The sequence below is a fragment of the Euphorbia lathyris genome, chromosome 1 (assembly GCF_963576675.1).
Source record: "Euphorbia lathyris chromosome 1, ddEupLath1.1, whole genome shotgun sequence".
Lineage (NCBI taxonomy): Eukaryota > Viridiplantae > Streptophyta > Magnoliopsida > Malpighiales > Euphorbiaceae > Euphorbia > Euphorbia lathyris.
The window spans coordinates 124,125,365-124,147,853 of NC_088910.1; the positions used below are offsets into that span (position 1 = coordinate 124,125,365).

General features: G+C 33.9%; 2 protein-coding genes across 2 annotated transcripts; both read right to left on the minus strand.

The window, feature by feature from the left end:
- Positions 1 to 2,636: 2,636 nt before the first annotated feature.
- Positions 2,637 to 9,320, minus strand: LOC136210879 (uncharacterized). Its single transcript, XM_066002307.1, has 10 exons — positions 8,762 to 9,320; positions 8,572 to 8,650; positions 8,386 to 8,480; positions 8,187 to 8,291; positions 8,033 to 8,112; positions 4,325 to 4,415; positions 4,149 to 4,256; positions 3,918 to 4,004; positions 3,153 to 3,221; positions 2,637 to 3,021 (listed from the first exon to the last, which is right to left on the minus strand). The coding sequence occupies exons 1-10, from the start codon at positions 9,005 to 9,007 to the stop codon at positions 2,890 to 2,892; spliced, it is 1,092 nt and encodes a 363-aa protein (XP_065858379.1). The 5' UTR covers positions 9,008 to 9,320; the 3' UTR covers positions 2,637 to 2,889.
- A 4,094-nt stretch (positions 9,321 to 13,414) lies between these two features.
- On the minus strand, positions 13,415 to 18,365 carry LOC136210881 (probable methyltransferase PMT17). The gene is made up of 6 exons (XM_066002308.1): positions 18,047 to 18,365; positions 16,347 to 17,054; positions 16,055 to 16,265; positions 14,907 to 15,204; positions 13,854 to 14,321; positions 13,415 to 13,775 (listed from the first exon to the last, which is right to left on the minus strand). Exons 2-6 carry the CDS (start codon positions 17,034 to 17,036, stop codon positions 13,556 to 13,558), a joined length of 1,887 nt encoding a protein of 628 aa, XP_065858380.1. The 5' UTR covers positions 17,037 to 17,054; positions 18,047 to 18,365; the 3' UTR covers positions 13,415 to 13,555.
- Positions 18,366 to 22,489: the final 4,124 nt, after the last annotated feature.

Consider the following 22,489-nt stretch of genomic DNA (forward strand, 5'->3'; position numbering starts at 1 on the left):
TTTCAATTCGTAAAATGGTTCAAAGAAAATTTGTAATTTCAATTGACTTTTTTATACTTTCAATATTCACGATATTTTTATATCCTTTTAATTATGTATTCTATTTCGTTTCATTGTGGTATTAAATTAATAATTGCTAACCAAGCCATTCAATTTATTTATATTAAAAATATGTTCTGTACATAGAAAAAAAATGATTTGGTCAATAAATTGAATTCCAAGAAAGAAACTCAACTTTTTCCTGTATGACGTGTGCTCCAAACAAAAGCTTTGTATGCAATTAACTTCAAGTATGCTCTTCAAAAGCCCTTTGTGAGACTTTGTTTCATTAACAAATTAATAGTCAGAATGATTTCTTGGGCTGCTGCATATCTTAAATCTCTACATCAAAGCATTTATTTTATTATTACTATTATGTTTTTAATACGTTTCCTCAATCAGCAAGTCAAAACTTTTGCCAAGGGAAACTTTTTCCTCGTGGAAAAATATTTGGTAATAGAAAACTTTTATTAGAAAATAAAATAGTTTTCGATGTTTGATTATAACACTGAAAACGTGAAAAAGTGATAAGTGACTAATATTACTAAAAGATACGAAAAAATATAGTAGAGTTCCAAAAACTTGCATTTTCCTCAATTTCTTTATTGACTAACTTAAAATTTTCCGTTAACTTTTTTTTTTTTTTTTTGCATCAAAGTTGGGACGCGAAGGAAGGCCGGACATCCCAGCTAGGCTGGCACCTCCAGCACAACCAACAACCCGAATATTATTAATAAAAAAAAGAAGATTACAAAGGGAGGGGCAAAGGGAAAGAAAAAATGAAAAAATGAAAGAATAAAACTACAGAACACGAATATGAGCTACATTGCAAATGTCATCAAACACGAAGCTTTGACAGAAGTGGGGTGCAGAGTGCCACCAGTATATAGCCGAGATAGATTTTCCATGATTGGCTAGACGATCCGCTGCTTGATTTCCTTCTCTATAGATATGAGTGGCACGCCAATTTATAGTCGAAAGCTTAGCTAAGCAGGATTGCCAGTCTCTCCTGATTACCCAAGGAACATCATGCCTTCCATTATTTAGAAGCTGCACCGCATAAGCCGAATCAGATTCTATCCAGATGCATCGCCAGTTCCTTTCCCAGGCAGAATTAATGGCAAACATAATCGCTCTGAGCTCAGCAATGTGAGCAGGCGAACAACGCAAGGGGAGGGCAAAACAGCCAACCACAAACCCTTTAGAATTTCTAAAGATGCCTCCTGCTCCGGCGATTCCCGAAGAATTCGCGGCTCCGTCTGTATTAACCTTGATCCAACCAGACGGAGGCGCAATCCAGCGAACAATAATGCACTCAGGCTCATTTATCATTCGAACGACATCCTCAGTATTGACGCTCCTTTCCCTGATATAGATCATAAGTTTGTACTTGAGAGTTTGGATTGAAGGGAGCTCTGAATCAAATATAGCTCTGTTTCTCGTCATCCAGATAAACCAGACGCAGGTGATCACTGCGGAAATCCACATCCTCCTTCTACTTCTCCTGAACAGAACACTCAGAGAAGGTGATTTAATTTTTTAACATATTTTTCTGAACTAATTAAGAAGCATTTTTTTTAGGCCGAATACACAAATAACCCCTGAACTTATCCAAATGTTGCAACTGCCTCCTACAACTTTCAATTGTAACAACTTACCTCTTAAACTTATCAAATTGTAAAACATAACCCCAAATTGGGAATTTTTTTACCCCGTACTTGAAGCAACCGTAAAAATGTTTCTCCGGATTCATATCACACCAAAGATCTGATTATCACACTCCACGAGCGTTGCAACTTTTGTATTTCACATGTTTCTTCAATTGCAGTCCATGTCAGCAATTTGGAGTTATGTTTTACAATTGAACAAGTTTGAAGGGTTATGTTTTACAATTGAAAGTTCAGGAGGCAGTTGCAACATTTGGAAAAGTTCAGGGAGTTATTTGTATATTAAGGCTTTTTTTCATGGTGAAGTTCTCACATTTTTTATGGTGAACATAGTTTAATCGGAAAATCTAAAAGTTGCTCACGTGTTTACTCAATTTTCTCCTCTAAGTTGTTAATTATAGTATTTCTGAAGCCTCTTAATTGGGCTCTTAAATTAAAATTTCAAACAAAAGTTTTTAGCAGTCATTAAAAGTCGTTCTATTATTGAGCAGTTTATCTCCACTACTAGAGACTGTTATGGGGTATAAATAGATGGGACAATGATAAAAAAAAAATTCTTAAGTTCATTTATCTCATATATTTATTTTTTATTTTTTTAGAGATAAGGCATGAGATAAGCAAGAGATAAATCTTATCCCTCCAATCTTATAAACGGACCCTTATTTTTGTTGGTCAACTGTCCTCTAAAGTTAATATCATTTTGATAATCATCATCTCAGAAATTTGACAGTTTCTTATTCTTTGCAATCCTTTGATTTAAAAAGTCACAAGGTGCATATTTTGCCAAAAAGAGCCAAACAACAACCTTTCCAAGTTCAGAATCCAAATAACATTCTCTATACAACTCAGTACGCGTACGACTGGCTACAGGCACATTAATATATTATATAGCTAGCATGACAAACCATCTGATCCTGACACTTTACATGGTTGCCTCAAACTGTGCCCTATTAACATAGGGGTCAAAATACTTCCATTCTTTCTACTTTTATTTCACTAGGTTAACTACATGGACAGAAAAGTACAAGCTAGGATGAGTATAACAAGTAGAAGAATCATATCACCAAATGTTTCATTGCCTCAATTTAACCAAAACATGTTTCAGATCCACCCAAAAAAAAAAAGCAAAATTTGAGATCCTATAGAGCTATTGGAAGAGTAGTTATAAATATGGGGAATTTCCTTAATCCAATTCTGCCTTGCTCTTACTTCTTTTCATTTTTGCCTTAAACCTTGACTTTACCATAAGTGTCTGTACTGTGTTTAGGAAGTTTCCAACTGCCATAAAAACTAAAAGAATCCCACAGAATATTACCTGCCAAAAACAGTTTCATCAATAGACTGCAATATGCCATGCACCAAGCAACTATAAATTGCGCATCACATCTACCTGGAAATTACAGCTACCCGGACGACAGAATAAAGGAAGATTTTAAGAATGCATACCTGCCACTCAGTCACAACTCTTACAAATGCAGTCCTGAGCAACTGCAGTCCAACATAGGCTTCAAAACCCTAGAAAAAAGTAAAATAAATAAGCATGCAGGAAATGTTAAAAACCAGATGTCCACAAAATTTCAGATCCAAGCAGGCCATTTTGCTTCAAGCTCCGTTCATAGTCCTCTTGTCTTCAAAACAATGTCATTTGTGGTAAATATATTGATAGAAACTTGCATATGAATTAGAATTATGACAGGCACCCGCAGCCTACTGGAGTTAACAGTAATGGAAGCCATGCTCGGTATATAATCAGGTTCTCTAAGGTTTCATTTCTTATGTTAAGTTTGTACAAAACCAAAAAGAAGTTTGAAAAAAAAAAAGCTTTCTGGAAAAGTTGCTTCCTTCCTTTTTTACCAGGAAAATAATTTTCATTGCAATTTTATGTCCTCTTAACAGAAAAAATGAAAATGTTTTCCAGGGAAATTTTGTCAAACCAAATGTAAACGAACAAATTATGTCCACAGGTAAAATAAACCAGTAGCATATTAACCAATTTTTTCTGCGATTTGACTATAAGAATTTCACTATTCAAAATCCGGCATGTTAAAAACATTTTAGTTACTTCTCAAAATTATTCCAAAAAGAAAAAGAAAAATTACAGATAAAATGATTGAATACTTGTGCATGACATTTAGGTATGAAGGAATGGTGTTGACAGCAGGGTACTTTTCAATTTATAAACCTTAATCAGTAAGAGGGAGCATAAATCACCTGCAAAACAAAGAGGATAGGGCACAAAATCCACAATTGGCCATCCACACCAGCTGTTTCACCCCAAACAACGTCCATTCTCTTGGCCTAGAATAACAATATGAATTAAATGAGAAAGCTCTTGTTACCAAGTTGAGATAATTGATATCCTTCACAAAAAATGAAGACTGAGTTGCAAAAGCCAAACGGCATATATGGTTTGAAGTGCAGAAAAAGAATCCAAAATCAAACCTTTCCCAAGGCAATGCGAGTATAAAGTCTTTGCCGCTGATATCTGTTCTGTAGAAGCATGGCAACACCTTGCATCATAGCCCATTGCAGAAACAGTTGTACCCCTCTCTGCAGAATATTTAAGCAGTCATAAATCATATAAATAGTGTAACAAGCAGATAATGAAAGATAATAACCTGCTTCTGGGCACAATTTGGTTGCCCTTTAATCTCCCATGTGAGACTAACAAGGGCCATAATCATAGCGCAATAATGATGGTATATCCACCTGACAAAGCACATCAGGCATCTTTATTAAAATATAAATTTTAAGCCGAAAAATCTATAGATAAACTGATAAACTACATGGCATATGGCTTTGCTTTTTGACAGTATTCCATATTTTTTTTAACAATTGTATCTTGTAAAAAACATTTTATTCAGCTAGATGGACCCCACCCCACTCCACCCGCGCAGAAAAGTATACTTTATTGTGACATAAAACTTGCTCAAACCAGATTCACGTGTTTGACAAGAAAAGAAGTTATCAAATTATGTCAAAATTTGAAATTTCTCAAGCAAAAATTGAACACATCAAGCAAAGAACCACCAGTAAAAACAAACTGGATTGAGAGAAAAATCAAGAGCAGAACGCTCTTGCATTACTCAAAGATGAAATGCTTTTTTAAGAACTGCAAATTCTCCATGGTTTCAGATATAGACAAGACAGAATTATGAAAGTATTATCAGATCTATCTTCAACAGAGAAATATAAACAAAATGCATCTCATTTAGTATGATTGGCGGCCCGGTGCACTAGGCGTCCCTGCTAAGCGAGGGTCCGGGGAGGGGTCCCACCACAAGGGTGTACTGGGGGCGAGCCTTCCCCTGCCAAATTTTGGCAAGAGGCCGCTCCTAATCAGTCACACGACAACAACGTTTACCGTTGCACCAAGGCTCGCCCTCACGTATGCATCTCATTTAGTATAAAAAAAAAAAAAAAGGGCGGCCCGGTCGCATTACGCGTCCCCGCTGAGCGAGGGTCCGGGGAGGGGTCCCACCACAAGGGTGTATTGGGGGCAAGCCTTCCCTTGCCAAATTAATTGGCAAGAGGCCGCTCCTAAGACTCGAACCCGTGACCTCAGGTCACACGGCAACAACGTTTTACCGTCAAGAGAGTAATTCCCATTACTCATAGTAATACCAGTCTGTTTGGATGATGGGTTTGGAGGATTAATAAGGGGAGGCTAAAGAACAATCCTTGTTTGAGAGGAAATTTATTAGAGGGGTTGGTAAGTGTTTATAAGGGTAAAATCCCATCCATTTACTTCCTAGTTTCCAACACTCCAAATTGGAGTGTTGGGCAGCGTAATAAAGTTCCCTCTAAAATCTTTCCCTTCCTTCAATAACCCTCCTTCACCCCATCCAAACAGACTGTAAGAGACTTAAAGTGTCAAATCTATATGACTACTATTCACTGTTATTAGAATCTTACAATTCACGATTCAAATCTTACGGTTCGAGCCGAATCTATATGGAGAATCTAAATTAGAACAGGATCTTACAATTCAATTCAATTCAGGTCTATTTCGAGCCGGATCTGTAGGAAGAATCTAAATTACAACAGAATCGGATATAAATTGTCGGGATCCGTGGTGAACCGGGCGAATCGTTCTATTCCAATTCAGAAAATATGCTAAAAAAATCGTGATAATAACTACTGCAGCAGATTCCAAATTGTAGTTTAGAAAAACTAGAAGTCTAATGAAGGAAGGAAGTGAATTAGTGGAAAAGAACTAATCAGAAATTTTAAAACATAAGAAATAAAATTAATTATCATTAAACTTTAACAAATCAAAACACACTAACATATATGAATTTCCAATTTCAAAACAATACGCAAGTCTCATCTCATCCCATTCAAAAACGTCTGTGCACTTTGCTTTGTTGTGGTGCAACAAGAGACGATTTGAAGCAAATTATATTCATCACCGTTCATCAAAAACTTCAACAACACTAACTACTAAACTCACTCTCCTCTAGTCCGATTGTTATTTATCAAGTTATCAACTCAAACTAGTTCCCTCCATCATTACCAAGTTGTCAACAAGGCAAGAAAACAGAGTCAGAAACTCAAACTCTCCATCTCCACTATGTCAGTTCGATTTGTGAATTAGTTTTATTAGAATTGCATTTGCATTAGATTTGAATTTTATGTACTTGGTTGATATGATTTCTTTTTTTACATTAATTTCTAGACTAATATTTGATAACGTTTTAAGTTCAACGTGGCAAATATTTTATTTTTTGTAATCTTTTGAATGTGGACCGAATCTTAGGATTCGATTTGATTCACGAGTCACGATTCGAAAAATGAGGATTTCAATTCACGAGTCGAATCTCGATTTTACAGCTATGATTCAACCATAAAGCATATCCATAATCTAGGTAAAGAATAAGAGCCTTTTTTTTTATCAGGAAGTACAATACAAAAGGGTAGCAAAAACATTACATGCTTAAGGTTTTCAGATGTTTCCAGATCTGATGAACAGGACATGCATTTCGAATAGTTTTCATAATTGGAGTCATCATTATTGAATTTTTATCTGATAACATGACAGAACTTACTCATACAACACACAGAATGTTACTATAAGATTATCATACAGCTTCAATACAAATAATCAGGATGAGACAGCACACAAGAATTCAATTTCAGATAGAATAGAAAAGAAGAAATAGTACAAGAAACTATATGAAAGGACACAGGGGGGCAAAGATAAATCAAAACGTGACCTAACAGTAGAAAATCAGCAAAAAGAATGTAATTCTTGTTCATTTCTAACCTATATTATCAGAATAAAAAAGCTCAATCCTATGATAACTGTAATAGAATACTATTCTACCAATAAAACATGAATAAACATTAAAGTAAATTAAAAATATCCTAACGAAAACTACCTAATAAATACTGCTACATTGCTAGCAATAAATGATAACAATGATGATGAAGTGCACATTAGGCACCACCCGCAACCAATGTGATGTTCAGATATTGTCAACCCACCTATTCAATTGACTATATGATAATAATTTCATTACAATTTTGTGCACAATGCTGAAGTGGGGTAACAAAAATCTTGAAAGCCATTCACAATGAAGATAAATTAATTTGTTGAACTGCTGCAGTCATCTCTTTGTCAGTTTGTGTTTTTAACCATGTGATGCAATGGACATCCGAGAGATGGAGAAGCATTTAAGCATCTAATGGGTGTATTATGTATGGATGCAAAGCAAATTCAACTATGTACATGGTAGAAGGAGAATATGAGAATGGGCAAGTTTCAAGAAAAGAGACTTGCGGGTTCTTTGGAAGATGTGGCAACTGACTAATCCTAAAACAATAAATAAAATAAACAGAAATAGGAATCAGGAAATCATAGAAGTTCCAGATCTAGGAAGACATTGATCACCACCCCAGATCCACAATTGAAGTCTATAGCATAGTAAAAGTTACAAGCCATGGAACCTTCATTTAACAACTTGGATGAAATTTAACGTTCTTGCAAACATTTAAATAGCTAGTCATAGGATGTAAATAAATCATCCACAGACAGAGTCTGCTAGTGTTTGGCCATTATCATGTCTTGAAGGTAAGCAACTCTTTTCATCAGTTACTTCTTTTCTAGTAAATTCTATTACTGCAATATAGCAAATTTTACAAGTCCTCTTTAGAGATACTAGTTAAGAAATTAACAAAATCTATTCCTACGGTGATGAGTAGACTGCTGACAACATGCTGAGCAAGGCTAATAGGCCAAAGAGGACTATTTAGATACCAACAATCACATTATTATCACAAATCTTCCAAAAGATTTAACAGGATTAGAGCTAATATTTAGATACCATGGACGAATATCACTTCCATTTGCTCTCAGAATATTTTCTCGCAAAGCCAAACCAGTGTAGAGGAACAAAAGCCATGCCTGAGAGAGTATATTCCAAATATGTCACAATGAGAAATTGATTTACATGAGAATCTCAAACACTAGGAGGTTACCTGGTAGAGTTGAACAGGAAATGCTGGTAAACATCCACTCCAGAGCCAAGTTCTTAAAATCAATAGAGCAGAAGGAAAAAGAAGAAATAAAAGGGCAGTTCTATCCTGCTCCAGAAAGAAAAAAACGTTAGCCCACAAGATGTCAAAACTATTAAAGATCATTTGGAAGAGGAGAAGGAGAAGGAGAAGCAAACCAGACCCTGTAGCTGTTGTACTCCTCTTTAACCTTCAATTGAATGTCTTTACGAGAGGCCCGGACATTAATTGGTCCAAGAAACATTTTGAGAAAGCGGCCTGCATGCAAATATGGGCACATGCAATGAGATGAGGAAATGCAAGGAATGAATTGAGAGATTAAAAAGAAGAATTAGGAGTAGAATTGAACCCTGAGTTTTGGTAGGAAGAAAAGCAGCAGCATCTCCATCAAGCATAATACATCTAGCTCTCTGCAAATCTTCTACGAGCTGCAATACAATCAGCATGATTTAATTTCAGAAACCAATAACATGGATTATGAATTGAATTGAGAGATAAATTAATGGAAAGCAATAACTTTAAGAGGAGTAGTTAACTACCTTATCAGCAAGAACGGGATCGAGAACCTTATGGGATAACAGAGAGTCGAGAAGGGAACGGCAGCGTCGGATTGAAGAGTCAAGAGCAAGAGCACGCTGGCGGAGGGACTGCTCTTCGTTAAAAGACCTGGACATAAAAGAAGCGGCAGAATCCTGAAGTTCTTTGGCCTGCTCCACCACTCTAGAAACCTCTTCTTCTATCTTGTCGGCCGATTCATCAACCGTGGAATTCATCGACGAATCCATGAAAACCTCCTCCGACCGACTGAGAATCTTATTGATCCAAATCGCGTATAAACTTAATTTGTTAAATTAATCTTGCACAGAAAGCAGCTCAACCGAATGGGGGGAAAATCCCTTTCTTCCTCTCCTAACAGACTTTATTGTCTATAATTATAATAGACATATGATCTGAAATCTGAAATCGGAGCAATTTGGTTGTCTTTTCGGAAGTATAACCCTTTTCCGCCCAATCTGTGTCGCTATCTCTCTATCACTCTGCGGCGGACGCTTAATTTTATGTGGACTCAAGCTGATGCCATATTGCATTACTCTGTCTTTTTTTCCCCTTTTTTTCTTGTCCAAATATTTTAAGTAGCAGTAGAAACGATTTAGTTTTCTTTTTATCTCAATTTATTACTTGATCTAATACTTTACAAACATCAAATTTAACAAATTAAGTGTGAATTTCCTGATAAAAGTAAGCTTTAAACCTACTTTAAACCACTATTGGGTCCTTAATTAATTGTTCTCGACCGATCCCAATTTACGAAATTACACCAAATTTTGATAGAGATTTTGACAGAACTGTTATTCCATTAACACGTGCTGAAATTTACACTCGGACTTAATGGATTTTAGTGATAAAATTCTATTGTAGACTCCAGTAGTTGTTCTCCACTCATATTACCACATTAATAGTTGGAATGACATGACATCATCTGAGTAGAATGATTATTACTAGTCCCGATCCACGATAGATTTTTTCGATTTTTGTTTAGAAATTTGGTTTTTATTTTTTTAAATCTAAGTAATTATTTTCACTTAAGAAAATTTACGTGACAAAAAAAAACTTTAAGACATATGATGTTTTAAGTTCAGGTGTAAAATAAGGGGGTGTTTGGTAGCTGCTTTTCGACCTCATGTTTGCCTTTTCACTTTGAAAATGAGAGTTTAAAGTGTTTGGTTAGATATCTCCTGTTAGCCTTTTGTAGCCGAAAAGTAACTTTTTATAAAAGCAGGGAATCCCTGCTTTTTGGAACAGCAGCCTTTTCAAACAGCAAACAGCAAACCGTAACAGGAAACAGCAACAGCAAACAGCAGGTAAAACAAACGGACCCTAACACTTTGTATTATAATAGTTATGTAGTCTCTATCTAAATTGGTTGAATTTAACTAATTGAAATTGATTAGTGACCAAATAATATGGTAAAATTTTACATAAATTAGAGATTAAATAATGGTTTAAACTTTTTTTTTTAAGTAAGATTTAAACCATTTTAAATAGTACTTTTTGATCCTTTATTTCAATAAAAGTAAATTTTTAACATAAAATTCAATTTAACAAATCTTTATTCATTTCATATAAGTTGAAAAATTGTAGTTTTAATAGTTTGAAAACATATTTTCTTATATATGTAATGTGTCTATATAAAGATTAAATTTTTTATTTTAAAATATAAAAAAATAATTTTAGACATAAATAAAACGTGTAATAATATTTCAATTGAATTAAATTTTCACATCTAACTAATTTGATAAATTAGAACGTTGTTTAAAAAAATATTAGGAATTTAATGTTAAAGTATGAAATTAGAGGCTCAATTCATTAAAATCGAAATGATTAAAGGCTGATAATGTTTTTTGTTTTTAAAATTTAAAAACGAAAATTATGGGGTGTAAACGAATTTGAAATTATAAGTTGATTGTATGAAATGAAATGAGAATGCATGTTATAAATGTACAACAGTGACACCAAACATCTTAAATGTCCAGTCCCGTCGCAACTATATAAGTATATATGTACCCTTTACCCATTATATTATAATATCCATATATATAATATGGTTGAGGTTATCTTGATTACCATAATTACAATTTTCATGTCCTTAATATGAAGAGTAAAAGGCATTTATGGCCACTGAAAGGATAATAAAGTGATTAAAATTTTAATCTTACCATAACAAAGTTATAATAGCCGGTTTTAGTGGTTACGTGTCGTTAAAAAGATGATGTGGATGATTAGTAAAGAAGCTCGATACTACGTGTATGTCACACATGGAATTTTTACCACGTAGCATCAAAAAGATGACGTAAATTGTCGACAATATATGTTTTCTTTTTATTTATCCATATGATTAGTTTTTTTTTTTTTAAAAACCCTTAGCACGTGGCAAACACGTGTCTGTCATGTGGCAAAACACCACGTGGCAAACACACGTCTGTCATGTGGCAAAAGTTTCATACATGCTAGACAGGTGACACCGAGTTCATTTCTTTACCAATTATTTACGTCATATTTTCGACGCTACATGACCATTAAATTGGGCATTGTAATTTTATTATAGCCATAGCAAAATTTTAATCAATTTATTGTTTTATTTTAAAATTTAGGTAAAAAACATAATTAAGTTCTTGAATTTTATCTGTTTCAAGGATCAGGCTCCTAATCAATTATTTTTCCACATTAAGCCTCTCTTAAAGATCATACCCTTATTTAACTTTTCCGTCGAGTTTGGACGTCAATCGCTGTTAAGGCTGCTGACATGGAAATTTTTACTTCCACGTGGATAAATAAAAAAATAAGTTTCTTGATTAGGAGAGAGAGAGGATAAAAAAAAGTAAAAAGAAATTACAATTCGATTTCTAGTAGGTTTTCTAAGTTGGTAATCGAGCTTGGAAGAACATGTTCTAAATGGATTATGGTGTTAGGGGAGAAGATCCATTTGGCGATTCTGATGTTGGATATCATAAAATTGGAGAGGAGAAGATAGAACTTGGAAGAACGTACTCGAAATTAATTTCTATAATTTCTTTTTACTTTTTAATTTTTTATCTCTTCTAATTAAGAAATTCTTATTTTTATTTATCCATGTCAATAAATCGAATTGCTTTAACGATATATATCATCCAAACTCGACAGAAAAGTTAAAAAGAGCCCGATCCATAATAGAATCAATGATTAATGGCTCAATATGGAAATATATTTGATCAGAGAATTCGTTAAAATAGACAAAGTTTAAGGCTTAATTATGCATTTTCCTAAAATTTAATAACAATGTTGTGATATTGGCTAAACTTCAGTCAAGGTCAGTATTTTTTTTTCCCCTTTAATATGAGTCATTTGTCCTATAAATTTGTTTATTTGGTGTCCATGGTTAGGTTAGAACTAAAAAAAAAAATAGGAAACTGGTGGAGTTGGGCTGTGTTTGGTTGGTAAAATTACCAAATGGTTAGGACACCAATTTTGAGGATTCAGGTTTTAGTTGAGACCTAAGCTTGGCTACAACAATACTCAAAAATAAAATGAATAAGAGTGATCAACCAACATAATTAAGGGTTAAAATAACCCTACCTCCACAAACATGATCGGTTAGTCGAAATAGAAGTTTAGGTATCAATTCGGTTCTGAAATTAATAATATTTGATAAATTAGCTCAAATTTGATAAATTTTTAAATATTTAAACTAGTTATATTAGAATTAATTTGTTTAATATTACCAACTTTAAAACTCAGTTGACATCTAAACTTTAATTTAGACTAAATCGATCTTGTCTAACAACTTCAAGGCCATTTTTATGGGTAAATTACATTCATGTCTCCTTAATTTTACTCTTACTTTTATTAAGACCCGTGAATACGAGAAAGGATCGGGTGAGTAATGAAATAATTAGGACAAAAGTAGGGGTTAGATCTATTGAGAATAAAATGAGGAAAAACCGACTAAGGTGGTTTGGCCATGTAAGACGAAGAGCGTTTGATGCGCCGGGTAGGAGGACTGAAGAGTGGCAAAGGGATGTAGTAGTGAGGGGTAGGGGAACCTAAGCAAACTTGGAGGAGGGTGATCGAGAGCGATATGAGTTTATTGGGGTTTGAGGAAAATATGGTAGTGGATAGGACAGAGTGGATGGAGAGAATTTATGTCACTGACACGACTATTTCACGGTTTTATATGATGGTTCATGTTAGCCGACCCCGAATCATTTCGGGACTAAGGCTTTATTGTTGTTGTATTAACATTATAACCCCTTAGTGTTGATGAAGATGACCAATCTAATAGTAAGTAACCCTCCAATGTAGAGTTGATGGAAATGATACCAAACAATCTTATCTCTTCACTTTTTTTTAATTTTCAGATCATTTAGGTATTTGCTTATAGGAGAGAAAAATAGTTCTTTAAAGAAAAAGCTTCGAAAATACTGATTTGGAAAATAAAAAACAACGGTTCATAGAAAATATGGTTCTAAATAATTTCAATTCTTAGACTTTTCCATTTTGAAATCATCATCGACTATTTTAACATGGTCAACTGTAAAAAGGGACCATAATATTAGTAAAGTGTGAAGTTCAGAAGCCGTAATGAATGTAAAAGCAAAGTTAAAGGACCGTGAGTGTAATTTACCCCATTTGGACCTCAACAAGATGAAATTGCATAGTAGAATCAAAATTTCATGCACTTCCATTAATACCAAACCTATTTCTCATTGAGCAAAATCTGATTGAACAAAATGATCCCTGAATAGATAATCAAGGTATTAATTAATTATGTTACACTAAGTTAATCCTCTCTTTTTTTAAGCAGATTCCTCAGCAGTCCAGTAAGTTTTGACAGCCACAAGGATTTTCTCAGGATTAAATGGTCCACTTTCATGGTCTACAATCTGACCATTCCATCTCATTCCACTTATTATACTCTTAATCTTCACCAGAACCTCAACCGAGTCCCTAAATATCACTGCCCCTTCCGGCCTTAAAATTCTGTCCATCTCCAGCAGAATATACGTTATGTCACACCTGCAAAACAAACAACCACAACACCACATTTCAACATCCAAAACAAGCACAACCATTAACTAATAATCTCCAAATTACCTGTCCTGATATATACTGAAAACTCCACTGGCATGAATGAGATCATATGTTCTTGGATACGTCGAAAATGCCTCGCACCAGTCTTGGTACGTGCCTATTAGTCCACGTTGGAAGATTGCGCCGAGGGTGTTGTGGTCTGAATTGGCAGGCACGACGTTCATAACCCACACAGGGTATTTCAACATTGCTGCAGCAAATCCGCCGAGATAAGCATTCATGTCCATGACATTTCGGTAGCGCCCGTTTGTTAAGGGGTTCATTATGTGCTCGTAATGTGCGACTTTTTTCTTCCACTCCTCGTTATCCTCCTTGAATTTCTCGGCAGTGATGCCTGGTATTGAACCACTGAGGATTCTTGGAGGTACAGCAAATGCACGCTCTGGCCAATTTTCTAGTGCACCACCAGCAACTTCATCTGGGCTGCTTACCTCTGGCAGAGGGGTTATGCAAGCTTCCATATCCTTGTACCTAAAACATATGTTATGTTAAGCAAAATGAAGATGCTAAGTCATGTGCGGTCCGGCTTTAGGCTTGATAAAAGCTCGACTGTGTTCAGATCAATTTATAAACAAGCGGAGTTTGAGCACAACGAAACTCAGCTCGAAAGCTCACGAGCAGACTCGGTGATAGGTTTATGAATAAGCTCGATTACAATGTTCATGAACACGCTCCTGAGCAAGCGTTCGATTATTTTTTAATAGTAGTATTTCTATAAAGGGAGAAATGTAAAACTAGGTAGGTTTGTGTAAACTTTAGTTTTATAGGTTTAGAACCAATGTAGTTTTGTGTTAAAGAAATTTCGAATGAACATAATTAGCTAGATATTCGCGAGTAAAGTTCATGAACAGAATTAATGAACTGCTGGCGAGCAAAGTTTGTGAACAAATAAACGAGTTGTCCACCAACAGGATATTGAGCTTGAGAGCTCAAGCTCGAGCTTGTCAATTTTCTGACGAGCTAAGCATGAGCAGACAAAATCTCGGCTTAGCTCGGCTCAATTACAGCCCTGACTGAAGGGTAAGATGAAAAGTTAATTTAATTGAGAGTGATTACCATGCCATATCTGGATTGTCTGACTTGCAAATATGTGGTGTTTTATAGACCTTCTTCATTTTATTGCATTGAACGTGATTGATAGGCTTTTGCCAAATTGATAGATCATTCTTTTCTACAAGTTTCTTCCAGCACAGGCTCTTGGCGATACCTTCGATAGTATCTTGCTCCTGCTTCAGATCTTCCTGTGTTCTTTCCCAGCCTCTCCAGTGCTTTTTCCAATTTATTGGAGGACCAGAGAGAATCCAGTAACCTCCTGGCCTCAACACTCTATCCACTTCAATTAGATACAGACCACCTAACAAAAGTATACGCATATATGTTGCATAAGTCTATATTGTTAGCAAGGTTGTAAAAACACGCTAGACACTAGTCGGGCGGACAGGACTCTTGGAAACTAATCGGAATTTTATTTTTGTATTTTTTTATTTGTGAATAAATAACTTTTTATTTAAATGTAATTAAAATATGTATTATACTATTTAAAAATAAGAACATAAAATGATTTGACAGAGAAACGTGTATATTTTTAGCATGTATCCTTAAAAATGTGTCAAAAACAACATTAAGTAAAAAAACTACCTAACAATGTATTTAAAATCTCAAATCATATCATGAAAACAACTAGAGAACGCAATTAAACAAAAAAAATCTCTGTAAATAATAAACACATATCACCAGAAATCGTGCGACAATGTTCAAAAGTAAATTATAGTAAAGCAAAAAAAATCAAAATAACAATAAAAAAACGTTCTTTTATTCTGATTGCCGCCAGACAGCCCCTAGGCGGCTTCCAAGCGATTCCCAAGCAGCCTAGGGGGGCAAAAAAGCGGCTAGGGAGCCTAGGCTGGAAAAATTGAAACGGATTTTCGATTTTTACCAACTAGGTTCGATCGAGGGGTTCAAAATCGAGAATTCGTTCTGATTTTACCAGCCTTTAGCCCCTAGGCAATTTCCAAGCACCGCCAGGTGGCCAAAAAAAACGGCCAGAGGGTCAAAAAGAAAACGTCCGGGGATCTAAGCTGGTAAAACCAGAATGGATTCTCGATTTTGAGTGTTTAGGCGGTTAAGGCGGTCTTTTTCTTGAACACTGCTGGTTACTAATTATCATTTTTGTATGTGTATATAAAATTTGAAAAAGACATTACCCTGACTTTGCCAAGGTATCAAGCAACGGGAACAGTGAGCCATATCAAAAGCCCTGGCTGGATAAGGAAGCCTCTGTGAAGCCATGATGCCAATGATAGCAGGAACTCCCCTCTCCAAAGCAAATTGAACCTGTGCTTCATGTGTGTCTCGTGGTGCAAAAGACATAGCCAGAATATCTCGTTTCAGCAGGTAAGCACCCCAACTTGCAACCTACACCCCCAAAACAATAAACATCAATAGCAGCAAAATAAGAATGCACCAAACCAAAACTGTTCATTATCATCTACTTACACCGCAGCCAGTGTCAATTGCATTTCTGATAGTGCCACCAGTAAAAGGAATGAGTTTACTCATCTCTTCAATATAAGTCTCAGCTCCTTGTGGAAAAGAAGTACCTCCACCGGGGAATTTGAACCGGTCACCAGACCATTGAATCCAATTCTGCACAGCCTTTTCAATACTAAGCTCTTTATGAGGAATGTTATCATACCAGGCATAGTCACGGCTCTGAGGCCATTTAAAGGGGGTTTTATATTTAGGTGGAGCAGGAATCAAACATTGAAACAACTCTTCCTTACTTGGACAATGTCTCTCTCTGTATTTCAACATAGTCCTATCAAATTTTCTTGACCTTGGTGGATATTGACAAGGTGTGTAATCACTGAATGATGCGTTACATGCTGGAAATTTGACAGTTGTTTCAGTTTCTTTGATCTCAATTTGGTGATGAGTCTCAAAGTCTAAAAGTGTTGGTGGTGAATTTGTGTTGGATGTTGTGGTTCCAGGGGTTGAAACATCACAGCCAAGTTTAGTAGTGACCTCAGAGTGATTTATAGGAGGAGGTGTTGTACTCTTCTGCCAAGCACCTAAAACATAAAAAATTACGCAGAGGCCACTCACTCCCAAAATCAAAGTTAGCCGCTTCCTTTTTGATTCAAGCTGATGATGAGGTTTGGGTGATCCTGGATAATCCTTTGCCATTTTTTATTTTTCCTTTATCTGTAAAACAACCACCTCAAAATATGTTAACCACAATAACAATATAGTTCAGTTATGATCATATAACTCAATTATCTTCTAAAAGCTGAAAGCTTTCTACTTCCATGCTATTCTATTGCTAGAGAACTAATCCATTCTATAAGAAAAGTGAAGAACTTGGTTAGCACCTAGTTTGCCTTGCTCATGCTCGGCTCATCAGAAAATGCACGAGCTCAAACTTAATATCCTGTTCGTGAGCTGCTTTCGAACAGCTGGTTTATTTGCTCACGAGATTATCTTTAATTCTGTTAATGAACTTTGCTCGCGAATATCTCTTTAATTATATTCATTTGAAATATCTTTAACACAAACCTACCTAGTTTTGAAATCAAGGAAACTAAGTTTCATATAAAACTATATAATTTTACATTTCCTCCTATTAGATTACTATTATTAAAAAAATAAATGAAGCAAACTTGCTCACAAGCCCAGTTCATGAACATTATAATCGAGCTTGTTCGCAGGCTTTCAAGATGATTTTCATCATGCTCAAGCTCAACTTGCTGAACCGAACACGGCCGATCTTTTATCGAGCCAAACGCGGAGCCACATATGAGTGGTTCAGCTCATTTACAGCCCTAGACTTGGTACCAGCTAATCTGTCAATTCTAAGGAATGGTATTAGACTTTCCCAAGTGAAAAAATAGGCTGTCCAAAAATTTCAAGAAAGATGCAGCAAGTGTAAAGGAAGAAGCAAATGATCAATTTTATAATTTCTGAAAAATGATTAACCACAGTTTCAATTGGATCCCCAAACAGGCCACATTATCAATGGCGATGCTGCCATTTCTCAGGCAGGCCATTGTCTACATTTGTTCTTCATATAAAACCATTCAAGAATTATTCTCTTAAGATTTACACACAAAATATCAAATATTCACAATCGATGGCAATCTAATTTATGCACAAAAAGAAAACATGAAAAAGAAAAAGAAAGAAAAGCAGAAGCGTACCTGAAGAAATGAAAACAAAAGCTCGAAAAACGAGGAAGAAAGATAGTGCTACAATAAATTAAAAGAGGGAAGCGTAAAGAAGGTTAAGGAAAAAGGTACATTGAAGGCCTCTTCCGCCATTGCAGGAAGAGTTTTGAGATATGGTGTTTGTTTTTGTATTATCTTAAAGGGGGGAAGAAGAAGAGAAAAGAAAGAGTGAGATTGGATGGGTTTTGAAGATGCTGTGTGTTTTATTAGTGTTCCAAAAAATGAGGAGGTGAAGAGGATTTGGTCCAGAAAAACACTACAAGTTGGCAGGTATTTACAGAGAGATGAGAACACCCTAATTTTACTCCTCTCCATTTCTTTTTTCCTTTTTTGTCTTTTTATCTCCCCGGCTCTCCCTTTCCTTTGCTTCTTTATTTTTATTTTTATTATTATTTAATAGTCTAAAGTAAATTTCAATTGTCTCCCTACACTTTCAGAACTTCATATTTACCTCCTTAATTTTCTTAAAAAGATTTAGGAGTGTTTGGTTATTTACTTTTCACTTCTTGTTTGTCTTTTCACTTTTAAAATGCAGAGTTTTAGGTGTTTGGTTAGACATCTTATGTTTGCCTTTTACAGCTGAAAAATAGTTTTTTACAAAAAGCAGAGAATCACTACTTTTTGGAAAAGTAACATTTTTCAAAGGCAAACCGCAACAGCAACTAGCAAACAGGAACAATAAACAATAAGCCAAACGAGTCCTTATTGACCCCTGAAATCCAGTGGTAGAGAAAATGGAGATTTTGTGTATATTTTAAACAAATTCAGTATAAGTTTTTGAGGCCAAAATATTACTTTAAAAAATTCAAAGAACCAACATGTTATTTTAATCAAATTCAAGAGTAAATAAGACAATTTGGAAATATATGAGACACTTTTTTGAATAAATATAAGGGATTAGAAATGTATTAAGTCTTATTTAATATTTATGGATTTTTGACAAGTAAGAAAAAAATACTCAGGCTTAATATGTTAGGAGGTGATTAATTTTTTAAGTTCATGTGTCAGTATAAAATTTAGATAAATTGAAATATATATGACTTTAAACAAATTCAAGAATGAATAGATAATTATAAGCAATTCAGAGGGTTAATAATTCATTTTAAACAAATTAAGATAAATAATAAATCATTTTATGCAATTTCAAAACACTAATGAAACATTATATAAATTCATAATTAATTTGCTTTTTGAACGAAATTCAGGTTATTAAGAGCATCTTTAACCGAAAATGCTTGATTGAGTACTTGATGATATGACAATAATATTGTTTTTTTGGTAAACAAACGAAGGCACATGGCCCAGTATGACAATAATATTGTTAACTTTCAAACAATGTCCAGCGATGGTAAATGTTTGAAATTTTCAAGCAATGTTAACACTTTTGATAACATTTTGATAATATTGCTTGACTTTTTTTAATATAAAAAATGATGTAGTTGCTTATTGCTGTTGTGCATTTTTACGACAATATCTATAATTAAAATAAATTATATATGAAATAATGATTTGTGAGACCATAGTATCAATTTTTGAAGTTGTTTACTATTAGAGCATTTTTTAACAAAAATTGTAAAAAATGAGGTGAATGCGAGGAAATAAAATATTAAATTTTTAATATAATGTATTAAGTTTTGCAATTTTTATAGCACCGTCTATTGAAAATACTATAATGTATTAAGCCAAATTACCTTTGAACCAAATTTCGGGCCAACATACCCGCTTTAACCTCGCATCTCAGTCTCACCATCAAACGTTTTATTACTTTGAGATGGATAGATTATGATTAAATTCATTTGGTCATTAAGGTTCATATGGACACCTGTGATGGATAAATATATATATAAAAAAGATAAATTATAATTATGGTATAACTATTAAAAATATGGATAAAATATAACTATGATACTTAAATTTTATCTTTCTTACACTTTGATATTCAAACTTCATTTTTCACGAGAAAATACATGAAGTTAAGATGATTGACAAGATAGTACTTATGACATGCTACAACCGTTTAACTATTAAAATATTGGTACGGCATATTTTGATCAAGTTTTTTACTTCAATAAGTGCTGAAAATATTGAATGATTTAATTTATGTAAAAATATTGGTTGATAATGTTTAACTTAAAATGTGAAGTTAAATATTTTTATTTATCAAAATAAGTGGTTTTTAACTTAATTAACTAATTTAAGTGGTAGAGAAACAACTGTTATCAAACGCACTTAAATTAAATAAGTGCTTAACATTTTAATTTAAGCAATTAAACGGTTTATCAAACAAGGTCTTACTTAAGTTGTAAAAACAATTTAGTCATTCCTTTCTATCTATAATCTCTCATTTCTATGTCTTTCATTTCATTCTTCTCTCCCTATAACAATTTCTTAACTCTTTCATTTCAATTTTAAAAAATATCCAAAAAGTTGAGAATCATTAAATACTATACATTTTTCCAATTTTAGATCATGAAAGTAACAATTGCTTCAATTTTAATCTAGCCATACATAGTAGCGAGATCAAACTTGCGATGAGTACAAAGAATGATGGGGGAGGTGATGTGGCTACGATATTCATTTGATTTGTCCTCCATTTTAGTCAAGAAATAACCAACAATACAGTTGTTGTATTCTTCAATGATATAGAGGAGCTACAGTTAGAAGAGGATGTGATAAAAAAAAATATGTCAATCAATATCGAAATGTAGTTGATGAAAAAACAAATCAATTTCGACATATTATGAAAAAATTTGCATAGTTTCATAATACGACAAATTTGTTAATAATTTTTTATTTCATTGATTCCGAATTCTTTGGATTTTTTTTAGGGATTAAAAAATGTAAGAAATTATTTTAGAGATACCATGATTGTAATTTTAGAAAAAGATATCTGAGTCTCTCTCTTTTTTTTCTTTTTTTTTTTTTGATGAACTGAGTCTCTTTTCATTATTGTAAGAGAAAGAAACAAACATAACTCAATGGTAATAGAGACAAATAAGCGATTTGACTAATGGTAATAGAGACAAATACATCAAGCATCTCAGTCTCTTTTCATCATCGTAAAAGATACCATTAATAATATGACAAATTCCAAATATGAATTGCATTGTTTCGTGGATTTGTAGATGGATATTTTTACGTTATTTTGTCGCAAAAAGGGGATTTGGGTTTTTTGTGGTAGCAAAATCAACAAATTTTAGGTTTACATTATTAATTTGATCGTGGATGGCTCAAAATAGAAAGTTACAAAGATTAAATTTGTTTAGTATCACATATGATATGAAACCACGTTTTCGATTTCCAAAATCACTATTTTGAAAGCTTTTTTTCCATAAACATTCATTTTATTTCTCATGACTAAACAATAATTAAAGGCATAATACTCATTTGAATCCTAAACTAAGACTTCAAAGTCAATTAAGACCCTAAACTATCAAAATCATCAATCAGGTCTCTAAACTAAGCAAAAATCACCAATTGAGTTACAATCTAAACAAAAATCATCAATTGAGCCCTCATCGAAAATCATTCGGTTGAACAGTTTCAGACCCTCTTCTTCCTCAAACTCATTTTGAACCAACAAAGAAATGATTACAGTCTATATTAAATAGTCACAGTTTCTGATTTTAAGATATCACTCATTCTTTGAAATTTTTTATTTTGAAGTCATCATCGATCAAATTAACCGTATCAACTTAAAAGTTCTTGGTTTCGCTAATGGCGAGAAATTCCAATCCTTTTTTACAATAAAGAAACCCATAAAAATCTATCTACAAATCGGTGAACCCACATAAACTATATTTAAAATTTGCCCTCAATAAAATAAACAAGTTGACTAATGTTGTTAGTACTTGCTAATATGGTATATTAAAACTTTGTTGATGGTGTTATTTGATTCATTGTGACACTAAACAAGGTATTATAATTAAGGATTCTGTCTTGTGGATTATGAATTAGATTAGATGGCAATTAAGATTTTGTATAAATGACATAAAAAAAACAAAGATTAATCTGTAGATAGTCATGATTGATTGTAATGATACAAAGTCTTAAATAAATAAATAAGAAAAGGTACAAGAAGTTGGTTGGAAGGTAGTGGTGAACATTATTGATGGGGGGCATAAGGTCATCTACAGACAGTATCGAATCCTATGCCTAACTTTAAAATCCTCAAAAAGGCCAAAACATCTTTTAACACAATATCCATTCAGCACACACAGACCACATATATACATACATATATCATTTCAAATTTAAATCATGCATTTAAAATACTTGGTCCTAAAACAATCATTGTTGTTTATTCTTACTTGTGCAATCCCATCCCATGTGTTTGCTCAACCTTACTCCAAATTTTGAACTGTTCATGTTTCAATAGAAAATGGACCAGTTCGGTTTGAAGTCAATATCTTGTTC

Coding starts and splice junctions, on each gene's coding strand:
- LOC136210879 (XM_066002307.1), bottom strand. CDS start 9,007: ATGGATTCGTCGATGAATTCCACGGTTGATGAATCGGCCGACAAGATA. Junction 3,222..3,917: donor CTATCCTCTTTGTTTTGCAG/GTGATTTATGCT, acceptor ACTTTTTTCTAG/GGTTTTGAAGCCTATGTTGG. Junction 3,022..3,152: donor GAGTTGTGACTGAGTGGCAG/GTATGCATTCTT, acceptor TGTTTTTGGCAG/GTAATATTCTGTGGGATTCT.
- LOC136210881 (XM_066002308.1), bottom strand. CDS start 17,036: ATGGCAAAGGATTATCCAGGATCACCCAAACCTCATCATCAGCTTGAA. Junction 15,205..16,054: donor GATACCTTGGCAAAGTCAGG/GTAATGTCTTTT, acceptor TACTTTTGTTAG/GTGGTCTGTATCTAATTGAA. Junction 14,322..14,906: donor GACAATCCAGATATGGCATG/GTAATCACTCTC, acceptor CATATGTTTTAG/GTACAAGGATATGGAAGCTT.